At 43.7% G+C, this 25,176-nt stretch overlaps 1 protein-coding gene across 1 annotated transcript in view; it reads right to left on the reverse strand.

The window, feature by feature from the left end:
• Nucleotides 1-25,176, reverse strand: part of OTOA (otoancorin) — a 116,531-nt gene that overhangs the window by 14,160 nt on the left and 77,195 nt on the right. The window contains exons 17-25 of the mRNA XM_063429484.1: nucleotides 14,636-14,753; nucleotides 10,150-10,223; nucleotides 9,449-9,581; nucleotides 6,291-6,481; nucleotides 6,102-6,195; nucleotides 4,481-4,610; nucleotides 2,897-3,084; nucleotides 903-1,058; nucleotides 551-693 (exon numbers count right to left, since the gene is read on the reverse strand). Of these exons, the coding sequence (XP_063285554.1) occupies nucleotides 551-693; nucleotides 903-1,058; nucleotides 2,897-3,084; nucleotides 4,481-4,610; nucleotides 6,102-6,195; nucleotides 6,291-6,481; nucleotides 9,449-9,581; nucleotides 10,150-10,223; nucleotides 14,636-14,753 (1,227 nt within the window). The remainder of the gene's footprint in view (nucleotides 1-550; nucleotides 694-902; nucleotides 1,059-2,896; nucleotides 3,085-4,480; nucleotides 4,611-6,101; nucleotides 6,196-6,290; nucleotides 6,482-9,448; nucleotides 9,582-10,149; nucleotides 10,224-14,635; nucleotides 14,754-25,176) is intronic.

Raw genomic sequence — 25,176 nt, forward strand, 5'->3', positions numbered from 1 at the left:
CTAGCTCTTTGGCGAGAGCATCAGTTGAATGAAGTGGGACCAGCACACAACAGACCCTGGATAAAAAGTAAAATCATTCCAAAATGGTTTACTTCCTTACTATGGGGGATGAGAGGGTGGTGCACACAAATAGTGTAAACGCTTCCCTTGTTGCACAGTATGTTTAATTTAGAATCTCTTATTTCCTGCTCGGTTAACAGCCTGCAACAGCCTCTAGTGTGCAATTAGCGTTCATTTAACAAAGCAGAAGATAAAAACTTCTAAAGTAAACACACTGTACTATAGGATCTGATATAAAATTAAAGCATTTTTTTTCATGTTGACTGTGTCAGTCACAGACAATACAGGTATGACAAGGGATGAATAACAATTTAACTCCAAAAGAGCACCAAAAGAGCAGAGAAAAGAGCAGTGAGACTGCAGGGGCATGATCTATGCACCATAACTGCTTAGAGTTTTCCCTTAATATAGACATCTTATGAATTGAGAAAATAGGTGAGCTTTAGTTTGTCCCCGGAATAATACCGTTCCAGCTGCCAAAGATACGTACCGAAATTCAGATGTTTGGATCTGATTTATTTCGTCTTCTTTAGCTGCACACAAAATGCCTCCCAGTCCTGCTAGGTCAAAGCTCTTTAAATCCTTCAAGGATTTATTCGAATTGTTCAGAAACCCTTGTAGAATGGACCTTTTCTGTAGAAGCATAAATTCGTAATCATTTTATATTCGGACAAGGGTATGTATGGTGTGCTTGTAATATTTGAAGCATGTAAGAAATAGCAAATTTGCCTTGTCAAAAAAAAATCCAGTGAAATTATAGATTCAAATTTGTCATTATTCCAGTATGTCTTGGGGTAAAGGTTTTAATATTGAATGGTTCCTTTATATCCCAACATGCTTACCTGGGCAAATGTCCATTCTTCCTGCTTGCCCAGTGCAGAGACTGCATCTATGGAACTTAAATCCAGCTGGTCTATTTCTTGTTCACTGAGAGCGGTCGCAATACGTCCTAGAGAGGTGACATGATAACTTCTCCAGTCTGACATGTTACCCCACACCTTTTAAAGAAAGCTAGAATTACACCACCAGAATTGTAATCTCCATAATATACAATGGGCTATTATATTGATGCCAACATACAGAACAGTGGTTCCCAAACCAGTCCTCATAACCCACCAACAGTCCAGGTTTTGTCAGTATCTCTAGTGGAATAAAAAAAAAGGGAAATACATAGATCCAGGATTGATGGTGGATCATGAGGACTGGCTTGGAAACCACTTATATAAAACATAGAAAATATATAGGGTCACTGAACATGCCGCCCATCCCACTATTTGTTTTGTTTCTTTTTGCCCCTTATCCTTTTATTTTTCCCCCCAAACTTCACTATAGCCTTATCTCTGGTCATCACTTCTGTTGTAGCACACATGGCTATTAAAGGGACACTCCAGGCTCCAAAACCACTTCTTCCCATTGAAGTGGTCTGGGTACCAACTCCCACTAGCCTTAACCCTGCAAGTGTAATTATTGCAGTTTTTATAAACTGCAATAGTTATCTTGTAGGGTTAACTCCTACTCTAGTGGCTGTCTATCAGACAGCCACTAGAGGGACTTCCGTGTTCTTAGAACACGAAAAGTATTTTAAGTGACGTTGGACGTCCTCACGCTATGTGAGGAACTCCAGCGTTGCCGAAATCCCCATAGGAAAGCATTGAATAATAATTTCCTATGGGGAGGTCTAATGCGCGTGCGCAGCCATTGCCGTGCATGCGCATTAGGTCTCCCTCGCCGGCTGACGTCGGCGGGGGAGGAGACTAGGTGGTGCCTGACCCAGCGCCGAGGGACATCGGCGCTGGACTCCGGTAAGTCACTGAAGGGGTTTTAACCCCTTCAGCAACTTGGGATGGGGGGTGGGAGAGAGAGGGGCACTGTAGGGTCCTGCAGTGCCAGGAAAACTAATATGGTTTGGCACTGGAGAGTCCCTTTAAGGATAACAAAATATTATACAATTCTATATTGAAATATCCTTTTAATCAGTTCTGTATTTGCTATTGACATTTGACTATGTCTGTTGTATTTAGTGGACTGTTTTTCTAAAACACTGAACATTTTATTGCAAAAAAAAGAAAGAGGCAACAGTCCAGATACAGGCATCATGAGCTCCTGAGCTTTTCTTTGATATAAGCAAACTGTTTTTTTTTGTGCATAGAGGAAAACGATTGGGATGGTGATGCTGACGGGAGAAGAGACAGAGTTTGGAGTACAGCAATGGAGATTCTACAAGACTCTACAAGCAGTTATAAAATACATTAAGCCAAGAAAGCAAGCCTGTGGTGATGACTAATCTATTGACTTGAAAGTGGACTGTTTGATGGTAGAAAGAGGATAAGTTCAGTTTGGATGGACTGATCTTCAAGGAGTAGGCAGACATCTAAGAAGAGATGGTAGAAGAGCAGTTCGAGATCTGATCCAAGAGGTAAGGAATGAAACTGTGGGAAGAAAGCGGTGTCTCTTGTCATATAGGTGGTGCTGAAATCAAAAGATTACTATTGGATTTGTTATTGGATACTTACCTCCCAAGATTAGGAGGTACGTGATTAGAACATGGGTGGGTGTCACTGATGATGACCACCATTTGTGAGCCTGTCTAGAAAAGGGGCACTCACTGAATCGGGGTGTCAGCCTGGTATCACCTACACCCTAAAATCCCACAAGCTGAGATGTCATATGTAAGTACAAGGGTCTAGGGGACTAGGCCACTACGCATATTGTCCTCCCTTTCCCACCAACATTCCACTCCTGTAGTCTTCAGTTGTTGAGTTAGTTTTTCGGGGGAGAGAGAGGTAATTGTTCTTTTTTTCTATTTTATATACACAATAATACACAATAATTTTACTTCTTTGGCTTTATTCTTCAGGGCTGAGAGCTGAGAGTGGTTGAAGCCGCTTATAGAACCCAGGATATGCACATTTCTGTGGAAGGTTTCTCTGCCCATGCAGTATAATTCTTTAGAAGACCAATATAAATTGGCTTCTGCCAAGATTACAATATTCTCGTCAGTAGGCGAAGTGATTCCAGTACACTCTGCAAATGCAAGACAAATAGACACAATTAATAGAATAATCTCTGGAAAACCAGCATTTAGATTTCACATGCTTCCAAATTTCAACAACAACAAAAAAAAAAACTCTCATAAGGCGACTCTGAGTGCAAAAACTGTGCCGTATATCTACTATGGGGAATAAAACGCATTACTTAAAATCTCCATTAAGGCATTAAAGGGACACTCCAGCCACCCAGACCACTTCTGCCCATTGGAGTGGTCTGGGTGCCAACTCCCACTACCCTTAACCCTGCAAGTGTAACTATTGCAGTTTTCATGTACTGCAATAATTACCTTGCAGGGTTAACTCCTCCTCTAGTGGCTGTCTATCAGACAGCCACTAGAGGGACTTCCATGTTCTTAGAAAACGAAAAGTGTTTTAAGCGACGCTGGACATCCTCACGCCGAGGGACATCGGCGCTGGACTCCAGTAAGTCACTGAAGGGGTTTTAACCCCTTCAGCAACTTGAGATGGTAGGTGGGAGGAGAGGGGCACTGCAGGGTCCTGCAGTGCCAGGTAAACTAATATGTTCTCCTGGCACTGGAGAGTCCCTTTAAGTTGCCTCTGTCTTGTATTTAAAGTGATAGAGTAGACCGCTAATTTCAATAGTAGAGTCAGATGTGTTATTATGCATAGTGAAGACTGTGGTTTCTGAATTTTACACTTTAACGTAAGATGTTACCCACCAGAAGTTTTCATATTATTTTTTTTCTGCCTATATTTATCTAATATATTTGTAAAGTCTGATGAATAAAATGAAATGTAGAAATGCAAATGCATTTTTGCAAAGCCATCTGGGCTTTCTGTCAATCACTTCTATAAACACTGCCATTTTCACCTGTCAGTCAACAAAGAACAAGCAGTGAGTGCCTTGGCAGTGCCTGGACTGAACTGGATTGTAATGTCAACTGCTGAGTCTTTAATATACATTTAAAAAATAGAAATAGAAAAATCACATGCGAATAATGTTAACACATGTTATCAGTGATTTTCAATATGCTATTAAATGGTGTAATTTCTAGAAAAGTGATTATTCTCCTTTAATTAGTGTCGACATACTTTGAAATATTTTTAGAGCACTATTAGACATGGCCCCCTGTCAAAGAGCCCAAATAAAAAGTAATTATATCGCATTTTTATAGGGACCTATGAAAGAGAATAAAGTAAAAAGAATTGAGATCTGTTGGCTCCATTTCTCCCCAGGTCACCAATACAATTCCTCTTCTTCAATCTAAATAGTTCAGGTCATTTTATATCTGAAAAGGCATTTGTGTAAGCCAAGACACACAAAGAGCCTTTTCAGAATCAGAGGGATCAGAAGAAAATGTCGCCACTGTGACGTTAGGGCGGCCACAGGTGGGAGAAAGAATCTTTACCTGCTGTTTGATTAGGTACTGAGGCGTTGGCATTAAATGCCTGTACTGCGTGGAATAGAGCTGATAGCATCCCCTGACTCAGAGAAATTCCTGCCGCCTCCGATACCATCTGCACAACTGTATTCAGGAACTTTCCAAAGACATTCAAGTGGGGAGAAAGGAACAAAAATATATCAAGAATCAAAAGAGTGTTTGTTAAATATCATGCTCAGTGGTATTTAGGAGATGAACCTGGTAATGATGAGTCGCTGCATTTTTCACTTAGTTCTATCTGGGTTTTTATTTTTAACAGATTCCTTCTCTTTTTACTATCAACTGCGTGAAAATTGATAATGCAACATGCGCTCACGTTCTTCTAATTACTATGTATCAAGTTAAAAGTGTGTTACTGTTAAGGTAGGAATGTAGTCTCAAACACGTGTGCATAACAAGCCTCCCGTCGGTTTATTTCTAAAATTTAACCTAATAAGGTCCAATGATAGCTTCTGTTATAACAAACTAGCCTTTGAAAATTCCTATAGCGGAATATAATGTTCTTCTCAATTAACAGTAATAGGACTGTATAGATCTGCAAAATGCCAAATAAACAGGTCATTCCAAAGTCTATGGATCAGAGTGTAACAATGACATGAAATATCACAAGCCAGGATTCAGCTATGATTCAGGGGAGATTTATCAAAGTGTTAGGATCTGACAAGTGGTGCAAAGTTATAAAAGTGAATCAAGAAGGCAGATTCCATTGGTGCTTTCTCCACTTATCATGATAAGAGTGTTTTAGAATATAACAGGTTGTGTCTGTCATGATTATTTCGGCAGCACCCCTCTTATAGATGCTGCTACTCATAAGCTGAGCAGCTTGTCATGTCAAGATTTTGATTGGCTTTGATTGGCTTTGCATTGGGCCATCAGATCATGGATGCTCTAAAAAGTCAGGCCTGACTTCTATAGTGGTCATTATAAGTTAGTGTTGGATCTCTTCAAAGTTGTTGTTGTTACAAAAATAACTATATCTTTAGGTTCATGGTGTTGAACAGGGCATGGCCTCTGTTGGTCTGGGATTATTTACATGGAGTCATATGGGAAGGGCCTAACAAGTCAAATTCAGAGGGTAGAGTCTAGCAACTCACCACCAGTAAACCTCACCACTACCATTGCTTTTTAGTTCACAAAACTTTGATAAATCCCTCTGATTACCGATAAATTTATGCATTTGTGCATATCCCAATATGCTCATGTCTAAAACCAAGAATATTGAGTGGACTTAAAGTCCACAAATCTTTAGGGTCAGGCAGGAGTTAAGGCATATTGGCTAATATTATAACAGAGTACTCTTATTCACACGTTGTAAGTCTTTCCTGCATCTGTCCCATTTTGTTATTCTACCTACTTCTTGCTTATACTAGCCCCAACCCAAGACCTACTTTTAAAAATATTGTTTTAAAAACAGTCATGTGATAAAACAGACATGAAATGCACCCAATTGGGGAAAATAATGCAATTTCGGGGTTCTGGAGACATTCATATACTATTAAAGCCATCTATCTAAATTGCATATATTATCAGTATTATCAGCACTTAAACTGCTTTTTAATGGGTCCTCGGAGAAACCAATAACAAATACCTTTTTTAATATTCCATTGAATTCTTCTTCCGATAGCAGGTTCCAAAATGCTGTCATATCCTGAACAGTTTCTGATGTCCAGCTCAGTGGGTTTCTCAATAAAAATGATGAAAGCCAAGTTAATGAGGATGGATATATATTGGCATAGAACACAAACATTACATACATAAATAATTTGATAGGATCTACCCATAATGCTCCAGGATTTTGTGCTTAATTTCTACATTTTGCTCTTGACTTAGGCTTGTACAAGACTTCATCCGGTGTATTGTTGCTTCAATCACATCTGTAGATAAGCCATCACGAATGATACCTGGAGACAAATGACAGACGAGGTTCCCAAGCATGTCTAATTGGTAGACATCAGTTATAGAACCATTCTAGAAGACAGAGAGAACATGTGTTAAAACTCATCTTTATTATTCCTGCTGGGACAGAGTTACAAGATGTTATCAGTAAACTCAATCACACTTTATTGTATGCACACCAGATATGCTTGAGATTTCTGCTTGACAAAGATTGTTTTAAGTCAAATGTCAGACTTATCTCTACAGCTAAGGTTTCTTTTAGATGTCCGAAGAAAGCCAAGAATTTAAAATGTACAATAGGTCTAGAAATGTCTCTCTAGAATAGGAAGTCCGTCACTTGGGCGATGTACATCTGTATAGGCAACCTGGGTGGAGAATTTGCTCCTGTAGTTTTAGATATGTATTGGTTCCATTCTGTCCCTTAGATAATGAAGCTATGTTTAGTTGACAGTATATGCTATAATACTCTCTTGTCCTTTACATTGTTCAAACGTAGTTAAACAGTCTGAGAAGCAGGTGTGTTACTTTTTAGGTTCTCATACGTAGAGGTCAAATTGGCTGGACTAAGGATAAGCCAATATCTGCACCTGGGCCTAAGGATGGAGTTTTCTAGCTGTGGATGGGAATATTAGTGCGTATTAGACATATGTTTTTTCCGTCATGGGAATATGTAAGATGTAATCATAGTGTAAGATATGACTTGATATTAAAGGGACACTATAGTCACCAAAATTACTTTAGCTTAATGAAGCAGCTTTCGTGTATAGATCATGGCCCTGCAGTCTCACTGCTCAATTCCTGTCATTTATAAGTTAAATCACTTTGTTTATGCAGCCATAGTCACAGCTCCCTGTACGTGACTTCCTAAACACTTACTGTAAAGAGTCATCTAATGTTTACAGTTCCTTTATTCAGTTTAGAGTTTCTTATATACTGCTCTGTTAATAGCTTGCTAGACCCTGCAGGAGCCTCCTGCGTGTTAGTTACATCCGATTGAAAATTAAACCATTTAGTTTTAATGCAGGGTGCATGAGTCACAGGGGAGGCGTGACTAGGGCTGCATAAACAGAAACAAAAGTGATTTAACTCCTAAATGGCAGCGAATTAAGCAGTGAAACGTCAGAGGCATGATCTATACAGGGAGTGCAGAATTATTAGGCAAATGAGTATTTTGACCACATCATCCTCTTTATGCATGTTGTCTTACTCCAAGCTGTATAGGCTCGAAAGCCTACTACCAATTAAGCATATTAGGTGATGTGCATCTCTGTAATGAGAAGGGGTGTGGTCTAATGACATCAACACCCTATATCAGGTGTGCATAATTATTAGGCAACTTCCTTTCCTTTGGCAAAATGGGTCAAAAGAAGGACTTGACAGGCTCGGAAAAGTCAAAAATAGTGAGATATCTTGCAGAGGGATGCAGCACTCTTAAAATTGCAAAGCTTCTGAAGCGTGATCATCGAACAATCAAGCGTTTCATTCAAAATAGTCAACAGGGTCGCAAGAAGCGTGTGGAGAAACCAAGGCGCAAAATAACTGCCCATGAACTGAGAAAAGTCAAGCGTGCAGCTGCCAAGATGCCACTTGCCACCAGTTTGGCCATATTTCAGAGCTGCAACATCACTGGAGTGCCCAAAAGCACAAGGTGTGCAATACTCAGAGACATGGCCAAGGTAAGAAAGGCTGAAAGACGACCACCACTGAACAAGACACACAAGCTGAAACGTCAAGACTGGGCCAAGAAATATCTCAAGACTGATTTTTCTAAGGTTTTATGGACTGATGAAATGAGAGCGAGTCTTGATGGGCCAGATGGATGGATTGGTAAAGGGCAGAGAGCTCCAGTCCGACTCAGACGCCAGCAAGGTGGAGGTGGAGTACTGGTTTGGGCTGGTATCATCAAAGATGAGCTTGTGGGGCCTTTTCGGGTTGAGGATGGAGTCAAGCTCAACTCCCAGTCCTACTGCCAGTTTCTGGAAGACACCTTCTTCAAGCAGTGGTACAGGAAGAAGTCTGCATCCTTCAAGAAAAACATGATTTTCATGCAGGACAATGCTCCATCACACGCGTCCAAGTACTCCACAGCGTGGCTGGCAAGAAAGGGTATAAAAGAAGAAAATCGAATGACATGGCCTCCTTGTTCACCTGATCTGAACCCCATTGAGAACCTGTGGTCCATCATCAAATGTGAGATTTACAAGGAGGGAAAACAGTACACCTCTCTGAACAGTGTCTGGGAGGCTGTGGTTGCTGCTGCACGCAATGTTGATGGTGAACAGATCAAAACACTGACAGAATCCATGGATGGCAGGCTTTTGAGTGTCCTTGCAAAGAAAGGTGGCTATATTGGTCACTGATTTGTTTTTGTTATGTTTTTGAATGTCAGAAATGTATATTTGTGAATGTTGAGATGTTATATTGGTTTCACTGGTAAAAATAAATAATTGAAATGGGTATATATTTGTTTTTTGTTAAGTTGCCTAATAATTATGCACAGTTATAGTCACCTGCACACACAGATATCCCCCTAAAATAGCTATAACTAAAAACAAACAAAAAACTACTTCCAAAAATATTCAGCTTTGATATTAATGAGTTTTTTGGGTTCATTGAGAACATGATTGTTGTTCAATAATAAAATGAATCCTCAAAAATACTACTTGCCTAATAATTCTGCACTCTCTGTACACCAAAACTACTTCATTAAGCTAAAGTTGTGTTAGTGACTATAGTGTCCCTTTAAGAGGGCAGTGGATGTCGTTGAGGCAAATCCCAGGTATCACCAGGGCTGGATTAGAAGCCTTTATATTTCAGAAACCCATGGCACAATTATTATATTACAGGCATACCCTAAAAAATAGCGTCCCAAGAAAAAACAAAAATAAATAGGTAGAGCGGCTCATTCTGCTCACAAAACAGAACCACACATGCAACAACATGACAAATAACCAAGATTGATACAACGCAATATTACAGCAAAGCATATAATTAGCTCAGAACAAGGATTGTTAAAAGAGAAGTACAATTAACTCTTACCAAGCACTGGTTGATTTTGTTAATTATCATTTCTTTCTTGTGTTTATTTAACAGCAGTGAGTCCAGATCAATTTTTCCCAGGCTAATTAACAATGATCCGCATGCAGGAGGATAGGACACAAAATATTCTGAACTGAAAGTTAAAGAGTATGGAAACACTAACTTATTAACATATATTTACATAGACATTTTAAGCCAAGGAAAACAATGCAGTGTACCAAAATATTTGTATCGCATTCGCAACATAAAATCTTAATCTAAATTGCAGCAATTTACCTTCTGACGACCAGAAGGTTCACAGAGCAGTATATTCCCACCCAACATGTAGCCAAAGAGTTAAAAGAACGGAAATATAACATATTGCAGTAGGTGCCGTCATCAAAATTTCAGAATATTGTTGGCATGTAAGTGCATAGCTTAAAGGCCATATTACCATATATTCATTTTAACATTACGATTGGCAAGGAGGAAACTGAGCTCCTATTTCATGCCTGGATATATCACTTATATGCGTTAGCCCCGAGGGGGAATTGTACGACCCTGGTTCTTCTTTTGCATTATTGCAGAGATGATCAAAGTAACTGTGTTTTGCTTGCCTGTAGTCAAATGGTAGATTCTACCATTTGCATAAACTCTAATGGAATAGAAAAGTGATTTGTAAAAAATGATATTAGAAAATGGCTTTGAAGATCCAGACTTACGGTAGGACAGCTAGCAGAAAAGGAGGAATGGTTGCCTGGGAAATTTTCCAATATCTCCAAGCCAGACAGTGTATCTAAGATGATAAATATAGTTTTGTTAGTGTAGGACAAAAATAGACAAACATTAATACATTTTATTAACACTGACTGTTCTTTTGTATCTTGCCATGCAATATTCTGGGAACAAAGTAGACAATGCAGAGTCAATCTAATGGACCAACCAAATGTTTTTTTTTTTTTTTTTTAAACGTCCTGTTCTCTAAGCGTGCTAGAGTCACCAAGACCTATTCATCTCAATGAAGTAGTCTGGTCACAGTGGTCCTATCATTGCAGTTTTGTAGAAACTAAAATGTTTGTATTGCAGAGTTAAAGGGACACTATAGTCACCTGAACAACTTTAGCTTAATGAAGAAGTTTTGGTGTATAGAACATGCCCCTGCAGCCTCACTGCTCAATCCTCTGCCATTTAGGAGTTAAATCCCTTTGTTTATGAACCCTAGTCACACCTCCCTGCATGTGACTTGCACAGCCTTCCATAAACACTTCCTGTAAAGAGAGCCCTATTTAGGCTTTCTTTATTGCAAGTTCTGTTTAATTAAGATTTTCTTATCCCCTGCTTTGTTGATTGCTTGCTAGATCCTGCAAGAGCCTCCTATAAGTGATAAAAGTTCAATTTAGAGATTGAGATACAATTATTTAAGGTAAATTACATCTGTTTGAAAGTGAAACCAGTTTTTTTTTCGTGCAGGCTCTGTCAATCATAGCCAGGGGAGGTGTGGCTAGTGCTGCATAAACAGAAACAAAGTGATTTAACTCCTAAATGACAGTGAATTGAGCATTGAAATTGCAGGGGAATGATCTATACACTAAAACTGCTTTATTTAGCTAAAGTAATTTAGGTGACTATAGTGTTCCTTTAAATACACCTGTAGAAGTTGTCTTCCAGACAGCCACAAGAGGCAATTCTTCCTACTCCAAAACAGAGTGGAACTCGGCCCTGGAATAAAATGTTAATGATTTGATTAGAGAAGCGAAGCATTTTGCAGCACAAGCATATTTCCAATCCATTCTTTCTTTATGAGAAGCATTGAATTGGAGAAGATCTCAGAAGACGTCAGCAGATATTTTGACAACCTCAACAGTGGAGCAGGGGAGAAGGTGGATGCAATAGAGGTGTCCCAGAGCTAGAAACAAGATGAGTAATCTTCATAATTTTTTAATAGCAAAGGGGTGTGAACCTAAAGTCCAGAGAAAACAAATGTTATTTGTGTGACTTTCCCTTTAATAATGTTGTGCAGAGATAAACTATTTTAGAAAACTAACTTTATTAATGCCTGTCTATCTTTCCACTTTGTAGGACATTTCCAATCTTGAACTGAGCCAGTGCAACATTTGGTGTAACAGCTGTGAGTGGCCAGATAATTGTTAATTTTATTTCTCAAGTGTACTTTGGCTTGTATGTGAAAATAACAGACAAACCATTGGTAAGGGAATCTTTATTAATGGAAGGAAGTCTAATTATTGTTATTTATAAAGCGCCAATAAATTCTGCAGCGCTGTACAGTGAGATGACTGACAAATGTGTGTGTGTTCCTTTCTATACATTGCAAGGTATGATGGGATGTTTAAGGAAATACAATCATTTAGTGATGTTTTATTCCTTAATTGCCTCATAAATTATTACCCATGATATTCAGATGTTAGAATTTACTTAGATTAGTGTGAGGTGTATAGGAACACTATAGGCACCCAGACCACTTTACCCTAATAAAGTGGTCATGGTGTCATGTGCCACCCGTTTTAACAGAGGTAGTTGAAAACATTGCCTTTCTGCATGAAACGGCAATGCATGTATTGCAGGGTTAACCTGCCTGTAGTGGCGCGTCTGGGAAATAGCTGAGTAAAACGCTGATTGGCGCAGAGTGGCGTGTTGCTACACATTCACACTAGCCTTCCCATGATATCCTATGTGAAAGCATTGGATTGGCTGAGATCATCAATCTTGATGATCTCATCTAAAGAGGCGGGGCCAGCCATGGAGACCGCTGTGAGGGAGAAAAGGTAAGTAAACTACATTCTTTAACCCTAACAGTACTGACAGTGACATATTTGTATTCCTAACACTGTAGTGTTCCTTTAAGTTACGGATTTATCTTGCTTTAATGTTAATGTTTAGCCTGATGCTGTCAATAAGTTTTCCTGCCATGATCAATATGACAATACCACCATTGATGAGTCTGAAACAAAATAGTCTATGGCCATGCATTGGTTAAAGAGGCTCGATAACTCTCCCCTCCCCCCCCCCCCCCACAAAAAAACTTTTAAAAATTTGCATTTTATCAACAAAATAATCTTTATGAAATTCTCATAAAGATTGTTGGAATTTTACTAAAATTCTAACCCTGTCAATAAATACCATAGGACAAAGTAGGGACTACTTGTATTATGTATTTTTCCTACGCTTGACAAAAGAGCTACTGCTGTCAAGCCTTGTCAAGGCTTTTGAGAAAGCCTCTGTCTATGTAGGAACCTGTGACCTCTCAAGATCCTCCATAGGCATGTACGCATGCACATGCGTGAGGATACAGCACTAACATCGGCTACTGGCACATTGAGTGCCAGGAGCTGAAGAGGACCATGCAGAAGAAGGTGGCCGGGCCCACAAGGACTAGGTTAAGTTAAGTAAAAACTTCTACAGTTTCCTATAATCCCGGGCCATTGCACTAGAAGCAGAAGCGGCCGCCAGCCAAGATCTTTGCAAAATATGACCCAGGAAGGTGACAGAGTTGCCAACAACAAAAACCGAAATCGTAATTACTAGCAAAATAGCACATAATTGGTAAAGCTAGCTATAGAAATGTGTTCAGAAAATCTAAAGCATGACAAAGCTGTTTGTGTTGAGCAGGCTGAGTACTCTGTTATTTAGAGCTTCTATGAGATGAACAGTTTGTTATATATAAATACAAAAAGTCCTGGTGGACTGAAACATTAATGTTTATAGGTTAAGGTTAGTGTGTTAGTGTTGGAATTATAGTTTGAGTTAGAGTTAGGGCAGACGTGTTTATAGGGGATAAAGAGTTAGGGTTAGGTAAAGTAAGTGCTAAGGGGAGGTGTTTACTACACTTGTGCACAAATCCCTCTCTGTTGTGTAGAACAAATTGAATGCCTTTTAATCTATAGATGAAGTGATTGGTACGTCTATGATTTACAGGCATGTGATGCGTTCCATGCAGACAAACGGGATTTGTAAGACTAGTGTTAACTGTTAGGCACTAATGGGACATACATGAGTTACAGAGTGCAGCTATTTGATTATAGGATGTTTAAAATGTGCATTAAAGGGTTACTCAAAGCACCATCACCACTACAGTCCATTGTAGTGGTTATGATGCCAGGAGTACCCCCTGGGCTCTGGCAGTGCTTTACAGCAAGTGACGACATCCAACTTCTGCAGAGCTGCATAACCCAGAAGATGAGAACGCAAGCCATTCATTGGCTGAGAGTATCAGCTAACTGCTTTTAGCCAATAAATGTAATTTTGGGCATAAAAATACTTTCAAGCTGGCGACTGACAGCGATATGACGCTGCTAGGGGTGGTTTTACACTACTGGCATCAGAAGGGTTAAACTCTGTATTTACTTAGTTTCAAAGTGAAACAATGCACATGACCACTTTAAATCACGAAAGTGCTCACAGCAATAATTTTATCCACAATCCATCAGTAAACATCATATATTGTGTCGATATTTGGTTCTCTGTGTATAATTCTACTTAAGTTTCTGGGATTTAATTTCACTTTGTTGGGACGTTGCCACATTTATGTTTGATCTAACTGTGGCGTGGTGATCCTTGACAATGGCACAGTTTACAATGGGAAGCTGCTGATATCCTGAAGCCAAACTAATATCCTGGGAGAAATTTGAGATAATGTTTTTCTCTAAGAGCAATGAACCAATGGAAAAATTGAAGGTATTTGGTAATAGAACTCCGAATACCATTTGAGTCATATCACCAGTATTTGTTCAGAAATTGCCGTGAACTGTTCTCTAAATAAAATTGTTCATTAACTTCAGATTTGTTTTATCCCCAACTGTCACACAGAAATTAGAATGAGCACCAGAATGAGAGCCAGCTCTGTGTTTAAAGGGTATATCTTCAATTTGCCAGATCTCCTGATTTCAAATCTTTTTTTTTTTGTAAAACAATTATTTATTTTGCCAATGGTTGAAATCTCTCAAATTACTAGTGCACAGGAATCAACACCAACAATGCAAAACATTACAAGTATGATATACATCGTGTGGAATCAAAAGAAACTTAGACACAAAATGTATACAGTTTCTGAAGGTAAATTCGATTGAATCTGCTTCCAGAATACTGGGATTGGTATCATTTTATGTTAATGGGATCTTGTCAAGGTCTGTTATTATATACCCCCCAGAATAATGCAAAACTTTAACAATTAATAAAAAATAAGGGATTTACCTGATATGGCGAAAGTAAATGAAGATTCTTTTCGAAGAGCTTGTAATGGTTAAGAAAGCTGGGTTTGCTCATACTATCGATCTGTTCACATGTAACGCCTTTCACCAGATACCCTGTACTGGAAAAGAACACGTTCTCTAAAGGTGGTCGGAAAACAACAGATGTATAGAGTAAACCAGATTTTAAACACTCAATGTTTAGGTGATGTTCCCCCAAACATAAAGTGCGAGTGCAGCGCTTAAATCAATAGCAACAATTACATATGTAATATTCAAATAGTTGAACATAAAATTAAAAAAAATAAAGTTGCAAGAAAAAGTATGTGAACCCTTTGGAATGATATGGATTTCTGCACAAATCGGTCATAAAATGTGATCTGATCATCATCTAAGTCACAACAATAAACAATCACAGTCTGCTTAAACTAATAACACACAAAGAATGAAATCTTGCCATGTTTTTATTGAACACACCATGTAAACATTCACAGTGCAGGTGGAAAAAGTATGTGAACCCCTAGACCAGGGGTAGGCAACCTTCGGCTCTACAGATGTTTTGGACTACATCTCCCATAATGCTTTTACAGCCATATTTCTGGCAAAGCATCAAGGGAGATGTAGTCCACAACATCTGTAGAGCCGAAGGTTGCCTACCCCTGCCCTAGACTAATGACATCTCCAAGAGTTAATTGGAGTGAGATGTCAGCCAACTGGAGTCCAATCAATGAGATGAGATTGGAGGTGTTGGTTACAGCTGCCCTGCCCTATAAAAAACACACACCAGTTCTACGTTTGCTTTTCACAAGAAGCATTGCCTGATGTGAATGATGCCTCGCACAAAAGAGCTCTCAGAAGACCTACGATTAAGAATTGTTGACTTGCATGAAGCTGGAAAGGGTTATAAAAGTATCTCCAAAAGCCTTGCTGTTCATCAGTCCACGGTAAGACAAATGGTCTAGAAATGGAGAAAGTTCAGCACTGCTGCTACTCTCCCTAGGAGTGGCCGTCCTGTTAAGATGACTGCAAGAGCACAGCGCAGACTGCTCAATGAGGTGAAGAAGAATCCTAGAGTGTCAGCTAAAGACTTACAAAAGTCACTGGCAAATGCTAACATCCCTGTTAGCAAATTTACAATACGTAAAACACTAAACAAGAATGGATTTCATGGGAGGATACCACAGAGGAAGCCACTGCTGTCCAAACAAAACATTGCTGCACGTTTACAGTTTGCACAAGAGCACCTGGATGTTCCACAGCAGTACTGGCAAAATATTCTGTGGACAGATGAAACCAAAGTTGAGTTGTTTGGAAGAAACACACAACACTATGTGTGGCGAAAAAGAGGCACAGCACACTAACATCAAAACCTCATCCAAACTGTGAAGTATGGTGGTGGGGGCATCATGGTTTGGGGCTGCTTTGCTGCGTCAGGGCCTGGACGGATTGCTATCATCGAAGGAAAAATGAATTCTCAAGTTTATCAAGACATTTTGCAGGAGAACTTAAGGCCATCTGTCTACTAGCTGAAGCTCAACAGAAGATGGGTGTTGCAACAGGACAATGACCCAAAGCATAGAAGTAAATCAACAACAGAATGGCTTAAACAGAAGAAAATACACCTTCTGAAGTGGCCCAGTCAGAGTCCTGACCTCAACCCGATTGAGATGCTGTGGCATGACCTCAAGAAAGCGATTCACACCAGACATCCCAAGAATATTGCTGAACTGAAACAGTTCTGTAAAGAGGAATGGTCAAGAATTACTCCTGACTGTTGTGCACGTCTGATCTACAGGAAACGTTTGGTTGAAGTTATTGCTGCCAAAGGAGGTTCAACCAGTTATTAAATCCAAGGGTTCACATACTTTTCCCACCTGCACTGTGAATGTTTACATGGTGTGTTTAATAAAAACATGGCAACATTTCATTCTTTGTGTGTTATTAGTTTAAGCAGACTATGATTGTCTATTGTTGTGACTTAGATGATGATCAGATCCCATTGTATGACCAATTTGTGCAGAAATCCATATCATTCCAAAGGGTTCACATACTTTTTCCATCTGCACTGTGAATCTTTACATGGTGTGTTCAATAAAAACATGGCAACATTTCATTATTTGTGTGTTATTAGTTTAAGCAGACTGTGATTGTCTATTGTTGTGACTTAGATGATGATCAGATCACATTTTATGACCTTTTTGTGCAGAAATCCATATCATTCCAAAGGGTTCACATACTTTTTCTTGCAACTGTATATAGTGTGATATTGTATAAATCACAAAAAAAACAGGGGTGAGTGAAAATTAATTCACGTAGATTAGGGGCGTGGCCGGACCGTGCATGAGAGCAGACGTGTAGTCTCAGAGCTCTGTGCCCTCGGCCTATACTAACAGCTAACAAAGCCTGCAAAAGAGCCCTCAATGGTCCGAACAAAGAGGCACCTGCTCCTGGGTACCCCTCACACCGGTTCCCCGAGGAACAGTAGAGGTACCTTAGACGATTTCGTGTCCACCCCGTCGGACTCTCGCTCCGCCGGGCCTACTGCAAAGATGGCGTCGGCTTCCCCTGATGCAGAAAGCGCGGGAGCCCCCTCCGAAGACGGAGACCAGACAGATGCGCTGACACTGATCCGGCAAGAACTCTCCCGGATCTCGTCCAGCATGCTCACTAAAGCAGACTCTACCGGGATGCTGAAAGAGTTCCGCGCAGCTATGCGAGAAGAGATCGCCACCATGCGCACCGAGCTGACGGCAGTGGAGGTGAGGGTGGAGGCCCTTGAGACAGAAGCGGAGGCGAGCCGGTCCCAACACAGGTCTGCCGAGATTGCCGCCACAAGACAGGGTAACCTCTTACTTACACTGAGACGGCAGGTTGAGGACTTAGAGAACCGGAGCCGCCGTCAGAACATCCGCATCCGCGGCCTACCTGAACCGGACTCAACCCCACTGTCTGAGAAGGTACAGGCCCTGTTTAGGCAGATCCTAGGCCGCAACTGCCCAGAGACTATCCAATTCGACCGGATCCACAGAGCCCTGGGCCCCCCGAGGCAAGATGGGAAACCCAGGGATGTGCTATGCTGCCTACACGCCTATAGCCTGAAGGACGCACTAATGGCGGCCACCAGAGGCTCAGACACCATATTGTTCCAGGGCGCAAACGTGGCGCTGTTCCAAGACCTCTCCGGCCTGACCTTAGACGCTAGGAGAGCACTTCGGCCCATAACGGCTATACTACGAGAGAAAAATGTGCCCTACTGCTGGGGCTTCCCGTTCAGCCTGCAGATTCGACAGGGCAATACCTGGCTGCACATCCGATGGCCGGACGATGTGGCCCCCACACTGCGTGCTCTACACATCCCCTTCGTACGCACCCGTAACTGGCTTCTGGAGACACCACTGGCACCCAACCGAAGGCGAGATACGAGCAGCCCACCGCCGGACACGCAGAGAGTGAGAGACTCCCCTGCTCGGATGCTTGGAGGCCCGGCGGGATCTGAGGAGTGACCTCCTACTAGAGCCCAGAAGAGGACTACTACTGAGGTACCTGGGGTGGGCATCGCGGTTGACCATAGTGGGCAATAGTCAGTAGGTTGGGAGGTGGGAATGAACCTCGGACACTGGCCTAAGGTGACTCTGCTGCTGCCCCCCCCCCCCGTGCTGAGCTGCATCACCATGAACTTGGGACGCTATCCAGTAACTAAGCTCTCCCCCCCCCCACCCCCCCCCACCCCCCCCCCACCCCCCCCCCCATTGATACCTTTGGGTTAGCGTATTTTCAAGCGTCAGCCCCTCCCTGGGATTTGGGTGGGGGACTGGTTTCCAGACAACACCACCCGGATGAGACTCGGGTGAACTGGCTAAACGACCTAACTTGGATGTTGCTTTTGGGGTGGCTTGGGTAGGGGAAGTGAAGGAGAGTATGAGGTAGCAATGGGATCAGTAACATAAGGTGTGCTTCGAAGCCCGGGGGGTTGGGGTTCGAGAAATGGTCAGTTAGCCGTGGGTTAGGCCCCCTGCCCTGTAAAGTGTCAACCGAACTCAGATTAGTACCTAGCCCTTAGTCCTAGTTTTGCTCAAATCAGACCGGCCGAGGGCCGGACGTTGTAGTTTACGACACACTAATTTTTTCTTCACACTGTACCACATTTACACTGAATGTACTGAGTATACCTGTACGGTTTCTGTGTACGACCCCGAGGACTGACTGCGGGTTACAGACGGGAGGACCGCGGGCGACTGAGTTACTTAAAGGGATTGGGGACTCAGGCCTGTCGGACGCCTTCCACACAGTCAAGTCCATTCACTTGTGATAGCGGTTAATCCGCTATTTCCTGACCTCCCTTCCTACCTCGCTGACCCCCCCCCCCTGACAGTTTCCCTACCCTTCCCCCCCCTCCCCTGACTGCATTCCTCCCTCCCTCCCCACTCTCTGAACCTACCCCCCCCCCCCTTCGTCGGCTATGGCGGGGAGCCCGGGTGGGGGTTTCGGCCCGGCCCCTCTGCGCCTCTGGACCAACAATGTGAGGGGCCTGAACACCCCGGAAAGGAGGTCTCATTTGCTCCGGTCCCTGTGGACGGCTCGGGCCTCTATAGCGTTCCTCCAGGAGACCCACTTTAAGGGTGCTGCTCCCCCCCCCCTGGGGGACTCGAGGTTCCCAACTGGATATTTCGCAAACCACCAGTCAGCGAAGAGAGCAGGTGTGGCAATTCTTTTCGCCCAACACATCCCGTTTTGCTGCCTGGATACGAAAATAGATCCGAACGGGCGCTACTTATTTCTAAAGGGAACAATTGCCGATAAGAAATATACGCTGGCTACGATTTACGCCCCGAACTCGGGACAACACCGATTTCTCTCAAAGACCCTCCAACTCCTAGACCAGTTCCGAGATGGACTACTCATTGTAGCTGGGGACACAAATGTCCCATTAGACCCACGTCTCGACACCTCTAGAGGTTGCAGCTCGCACTCCGGTCTTTGTATCCGGACGGTCGGGAAGGCCCTGAGAGATTCGGGCTTGGCTGACGCCTGGAGAGTGCTCCATCCTGAAGACAAAGACTACTCGTTTTACTCACAGGTCCACCACGGTCACAGCCGCCTGGACTATATCCTGATTGCTCAGGAATACCTGCACCTCCTTCTGACCTGCGACATCCAGACGACAATTTGGTCAGACCATGCCCCGGTTCTAGCCACGCTGCGCTCACCCTTGTTTAAACCAAGTGACAGACAATGGAGACTGAATGAACAGGTGCTTGGGGATTCAGTTGTGTGCACAGACACGAGAGAAGTCATTCGGCGCTACTTCCTAGAGAACCCGGCTACGGACACCTCTCCACAAGTTCGATGGGAAGCTCACAAATGTGTCCTCCGCGGCCACTTTATTAAGACCTGCACAAGACGCAAACGGGAGCAAAATCACGCACTGAAGGACCTACACAAACATACAGCGCAGCTGGAAATAGTACACAGAGCCGAACCGACTGAAGACAATCTCCGCCCCCTGCTAGAGGCGAGGAGGAACCTACGTTCCCTCCTGTCCCGGAACCTGACGCACACACTCCGCAAATCCCGGAGATTCTTCTATGAGAACTCAAACAAATGCGGACGCCTGTTGGCCCGCATGCTCCGCAAGAAACGGAGGCAGTCCCGCATCTCTCTCCTGCAAAAGGCTAATTCGCCCCCCGAACGGAGGCCACAAGCCATCATGAAAGAATTTGGAGAGTTCTATGCGCAACTGTACAACCTACCGAAGGAGGTAGGAGCGGAGGCAAAACTGCGGAGACGAGCCGACATTCGAGAATACCTGGAACAACATCTCACCCAGAAACTCACGCAGACCCAAGCCGAGGACCTGGACGCCCCCATCACCCTAGAGGAGCTTAAAGGAGCCCTTAAGGCGGCAAAAGCAAACAAGGCCCCGGGCCCTGACGGCTTCCCGGTGGGATATCTGCGGACATTTGAAGAGCTGCTCATGCCCGAACTACTGACAAGCTTTAATTCGTTGCTGGATGGTGGGAGGTTTCCGGAGGACACTTTGATGGCCACAGTAGCGGTGGTCCCCAAAGAGGGTAAGGACCCCACGTCCTGCGCCAGCTATCGCCCTATCTCCCTCCTTAATGCGGACCTTAAGCTTTTCACGAAGATCCTGGCCCGCCGTGTGGGGGAGGTTGCACCAGATCTGGTGCACCCGGACCAAACAGGTTTCATCCCAGGACGCGAAGCGAAAGATAATACGACCAGAGCCCTCAATATCATCCATTCCGCTAAAACCACCTCCCGAGGGGGCCTCCTGCTCTCCACCGACGCCGAGAAGGCTTTTGACAGAGTCGACTGGCAATTCATGGAAGAAACCCTCCAGGCTATGGGTTTCGGCCCCAACATCCGATCATGGATTGCAGCCCTATATACGTCACCGAAGGCCCGCCTGAGGATTAACGGAGCACTATCCCCTGCATTCCCCATCAGCAATGGCACGCGGCAGGGGTGCCCCCTGTCCCCCCTCCTGTTTGCCCTCACGCTAGAGCCCTTTCTGGCGGCGGTCAGACAGGATGGGGGTATTACGGGAATAAAAGTAGCCAAATCGGAACACAAAGTGGCCGCTTATGCGGATGACTTGCTCTTCTTTATCGGCAATCCGATAGTCACGCTCCCCAACCTGCTACGGTCCTTTCAAACGTATGGAGCACTCTCCAATCTGCGCCTGAATACAGAGAAATCCGAGGCTCTGCCCTTGGAGCTCCCCCCCGGCCTAACAACCCATCTGAGAGCTAACTTCCCATTTCGCTGGTGCACGCAACGCATTAAATACCTCGGCATCTGGCTGATGAGTGATCTAGCAAAGATGTACACAGAAAACTTCCTTCCCCTCCTACGGACACTGGCCACGGACATAAAAAGATGGGGGGGATCCTGTATATCATGGTTCGGGAGGATAAACGCGGTGAAGATGAACCTCCTGCCGCGCCTCCTATACTTATTTCAGACGATCCCCATCAAAATCCCCAAAACCTTCTTCAATGAGATGTCCACGGCCATCAACCGCTTCGTCTGGGCCTCGGGAGTAGCCAGACTCCGATACACGCACCTGATTAGACCAAAACGCCAGGGTGGAGTGGCACTTCCCTCGATTCAAATATACTACCAGGCAGCTCACCTCCTCAGGGTGATAGAATGGCACGTGCCGGACACTGATAAACAATGGGTTGGTCTAGAGCGAGCTGCTTCCAAGGAGCGCTTGCCCTGGATTACCTGGTTGCCAAAACCCGCACAGACTAAAGAAATCCGGTCTCACCCACTCATTGGAGCTACCCTACAGATCTGGGCGACTCTACGGTACAAGCTCGACCTCACCACCAACCCTAATCCGCTGACCCCAGTGATCTATAATCCAGAGATTGCCGGCGGTTTGGCCCCCAGGGACATCATCGGCTTGGGTAACCCGAACACCCCATGTCTTGGCGACTGGTGTGCAGACACACGCCTGAAACCTTTCGAGACACTAACCTCCTCAACACCTCCAACGGGGCTAGCCCGTTTCCGATACCAACAGATCCGACACTACCACAGCTCCCTCCAGGGAAAGCAACTACTATTCAGGAAAAAGACGGGCTTTGAGACCCTCTGTACGGAGGGACAACATCTTCCACGGGGTATCTCCACGCTGTACTCCATGATATTGCAGGCTACCAGGCTCCCCCCTGCGAGATACCAATCTAAATGGGAACAAGCCACGGGGACTACCCTCTCTGAACTGGAATGGGAGAAAATACACGTCCTCGCCCATCAGGGTACGACCAGTGCGAAACTTCAAGAAACCAATTACAAGCTCATGACGAACTGGTATCGGACCCCCCATAGGCTTTTCCAGATGGGGTTGCTGCCTTCGGCTAGGTGCTGGAGATGTGGAGCGGACGATGGCACGGACCTACACATCTGGTGGTCTTGCCCACCCATCGAGGCATTCTGGAGACAAGTACACGAGAAACTACGCGAGATCCTTGACTCCGACATACCACTGCAACCCCTACCGATGCTACTCCACCACTCCACGATGCCCCTGGGAGCCTACAAGAGATCTCTTACGCGACACTTCCTAAACGCAGCCAAGAGCCTCATTCCCGCCCGCTGGAAATCCACAACAACCCCCACCATAGCTAACTGGATGGAAGCAGTAGAAGAGATATACAGTATGGAGAGCCTCACAGCTGACCTACGGGGGACGGCGGAAAAGTGCGCCCGGCTTTGGGCCCCCTGGATCGAATACATGGCTCGTGTACCGGCGGGTTCCCGGAGACGTGGGGCCGAATAGACGGGAGTGCGGGTGGACTCGGGTTGTTGGGCTATGGACCGGGGTGCCGCTGGCGGACCCTCCCCCTGGTTTCCTCCCTGCTGCTGCCGACCCTCTCTCCCCCCCCCCCTGTAATCCCTCCCCATCTGCCCTATACTACCTTGCCCAAGCAACAGTCCCCCCACTGTATGGCCCTCTGACCTAGCAATGGTTACGGATGTAACATACTGTATATAGACGACGAATCTACCCGCCTTCACTTGAGTTGTATGACTCGAGGTGCCTACCCACACCACCGGGCACCTAATCGACGTTGACAAGTCCTGACAAGGGACCCTTGACCACTCAGACTTACCCCTGACCTGTTTCTCTCTCCCTCCCCCCCCCTTCCCCCCCCCATAGGGGGACAGACAGAGACCGACTAGGGACAAAATAGTTGCGCAGTTGCGCCTGTTCAGGACATCTCCAATTAGGGTTACAGTAGGGTGACAGTTCCAACATTGATCTAAGCGATTAGTCAACCAAGCTAACATTCACCTGGGCTTAAGTATGAAATTATCTAATAAAGCGGAGTTAGGTGGCATATAAGACCTATCAGGCAATCTCTGTGTTATAAGCACGACCCCCTAAGCTGAAAAAGGTCCTATGTACCCCACCTGGCTCTGGGCGGCTAAGCTGAGCCTCCCCTTTACAAGACGGGGCTGAAAATCCCTGGTTGGGTCTCCTGTTCCCTCAATGTAGTGTAGAACACCCAACCCGCTTTGTTTACCTATTTCGATGTACTACCCCCACTATGTATGTTTACTCATTTTCCCGTATAACTGCTTATATGTTTGTAATGTTATAATGTCTTGATAAAACCTAAATAAACACTCAGATTGTCAAAAAAAAAAAAAAAAAAAATTCACGTAGATTAGAGCCTTTTCTGGGTATAGGCTCTAAACACACAGGTATTTGTGCCTTAAGGCAGCATACACGATCTCTCTGTATCAGACACTCCCAATGGATAGTGATGTCCTGAACGGTTCGCCTGCGAATAGTTCCTGGCGAATATAGCTTGTTCGCGTTCGCCACGGACGCCGAACATATGTGATGCTCGGTCCGCCCCCTATTCGTCATCATTGAGTAAACTTTGACCTTGTACCTCACAGTCAGTAGACACATTCCAGCCAATCAGCAGCAGACCCTCCCTCCCAGACCCTCCCACCTCCTAGACAGCATACAATTTAGATTAATTCTGAAGCTGCATTCTTTTTTTTTTTGTGTGTGTTTATTATACATTATCCTCCATAGCCAGTAACCTGTGTTTATTATACATTATCCTCCCATAGCCAGTAACCTGTGTTTATTATACATTATCCCCCATAGCCAGTAACCTGTGTTTATTATACATTATCCTCCCATAGCCAGTAACCTGTGTTTATTATACATTATCCTCCATAGCCAGTAACCTGTGTTTATTATACATTATCCTCCCATAGCTAGTAACCTGTGTTTATTATACATTATCCTCCATAGCCAGTAACCTGTGTTTATTATACATTATCCCCCATAGCCAGTAACCTGTGTTTATTGTCAGTGTCAGTGAAAAGTTTGGAGGGGTGGAGGAAGGGGAGAGACGAAGCTGAAAAAAGAGAAAAAGGGAATTAAGCAGAAGGAAAGACAAGAGAGAAAGGGAAGGAAATTGGGAAAGAAAAGGGAAGGAGGAAGAGAGAAGAGAGAGAGTAAAGAAGGAAAAGACACAAGCTAGAACAGAGGTGGTTTAACAGTATTAATCAATAGGCTACAAAGTTGAAAGTGGTGCTATACCTTCTACTTGGGAGAAACTGTATACAAATAACTTGTAATATTTGAAGCAAAGTTGATGCAATGCAAAAAGGTCTTATTCTGTCCATGAGAGATGTATGGATGAAAAACTCCAATATTATATAATAAGAGTGTTAGCAAAATGTAATTGATATAGAAATCCTTTTTTTTCCCCTTCCTTTTTTCCATTTCTCTCTCTCTCTCTCTCTCTCTCTCTCTCTCTCTCTCTCTCTCTCTCTCTCTCTCTATGAATCACCTGTACAAATATATATGACTGGGGGTTGGAGTGTTAAGATATACCAGGAAATGGTTTTAGATATCAAGTAAATAGTCACTTTGGAAGAGATAGCAATATTAGGAATTGGTTCACAAGAGAATTAATTGTGATTAAATATTTAGTAGATAGCTTAAAGGAATGTGGGCATGTCAAAAATGTTATAGATCACTCT

The sequence above is a fragment of the Pelobates fuscus genome, chromosome 8, assembly GCF_036172605.1.
Source record: "Pelobates fuscus isolate aPelFus1 chromosome 8, aPelFus1.pri, whole genome shotgun sequence".
Taxonomy (NCBI): domain Eukaryota; kingdom Metazoa; phylum Chordata; class Amphibia; order Anura; family Pelobatidae; genus Pelobates; species Pelobates fuscus.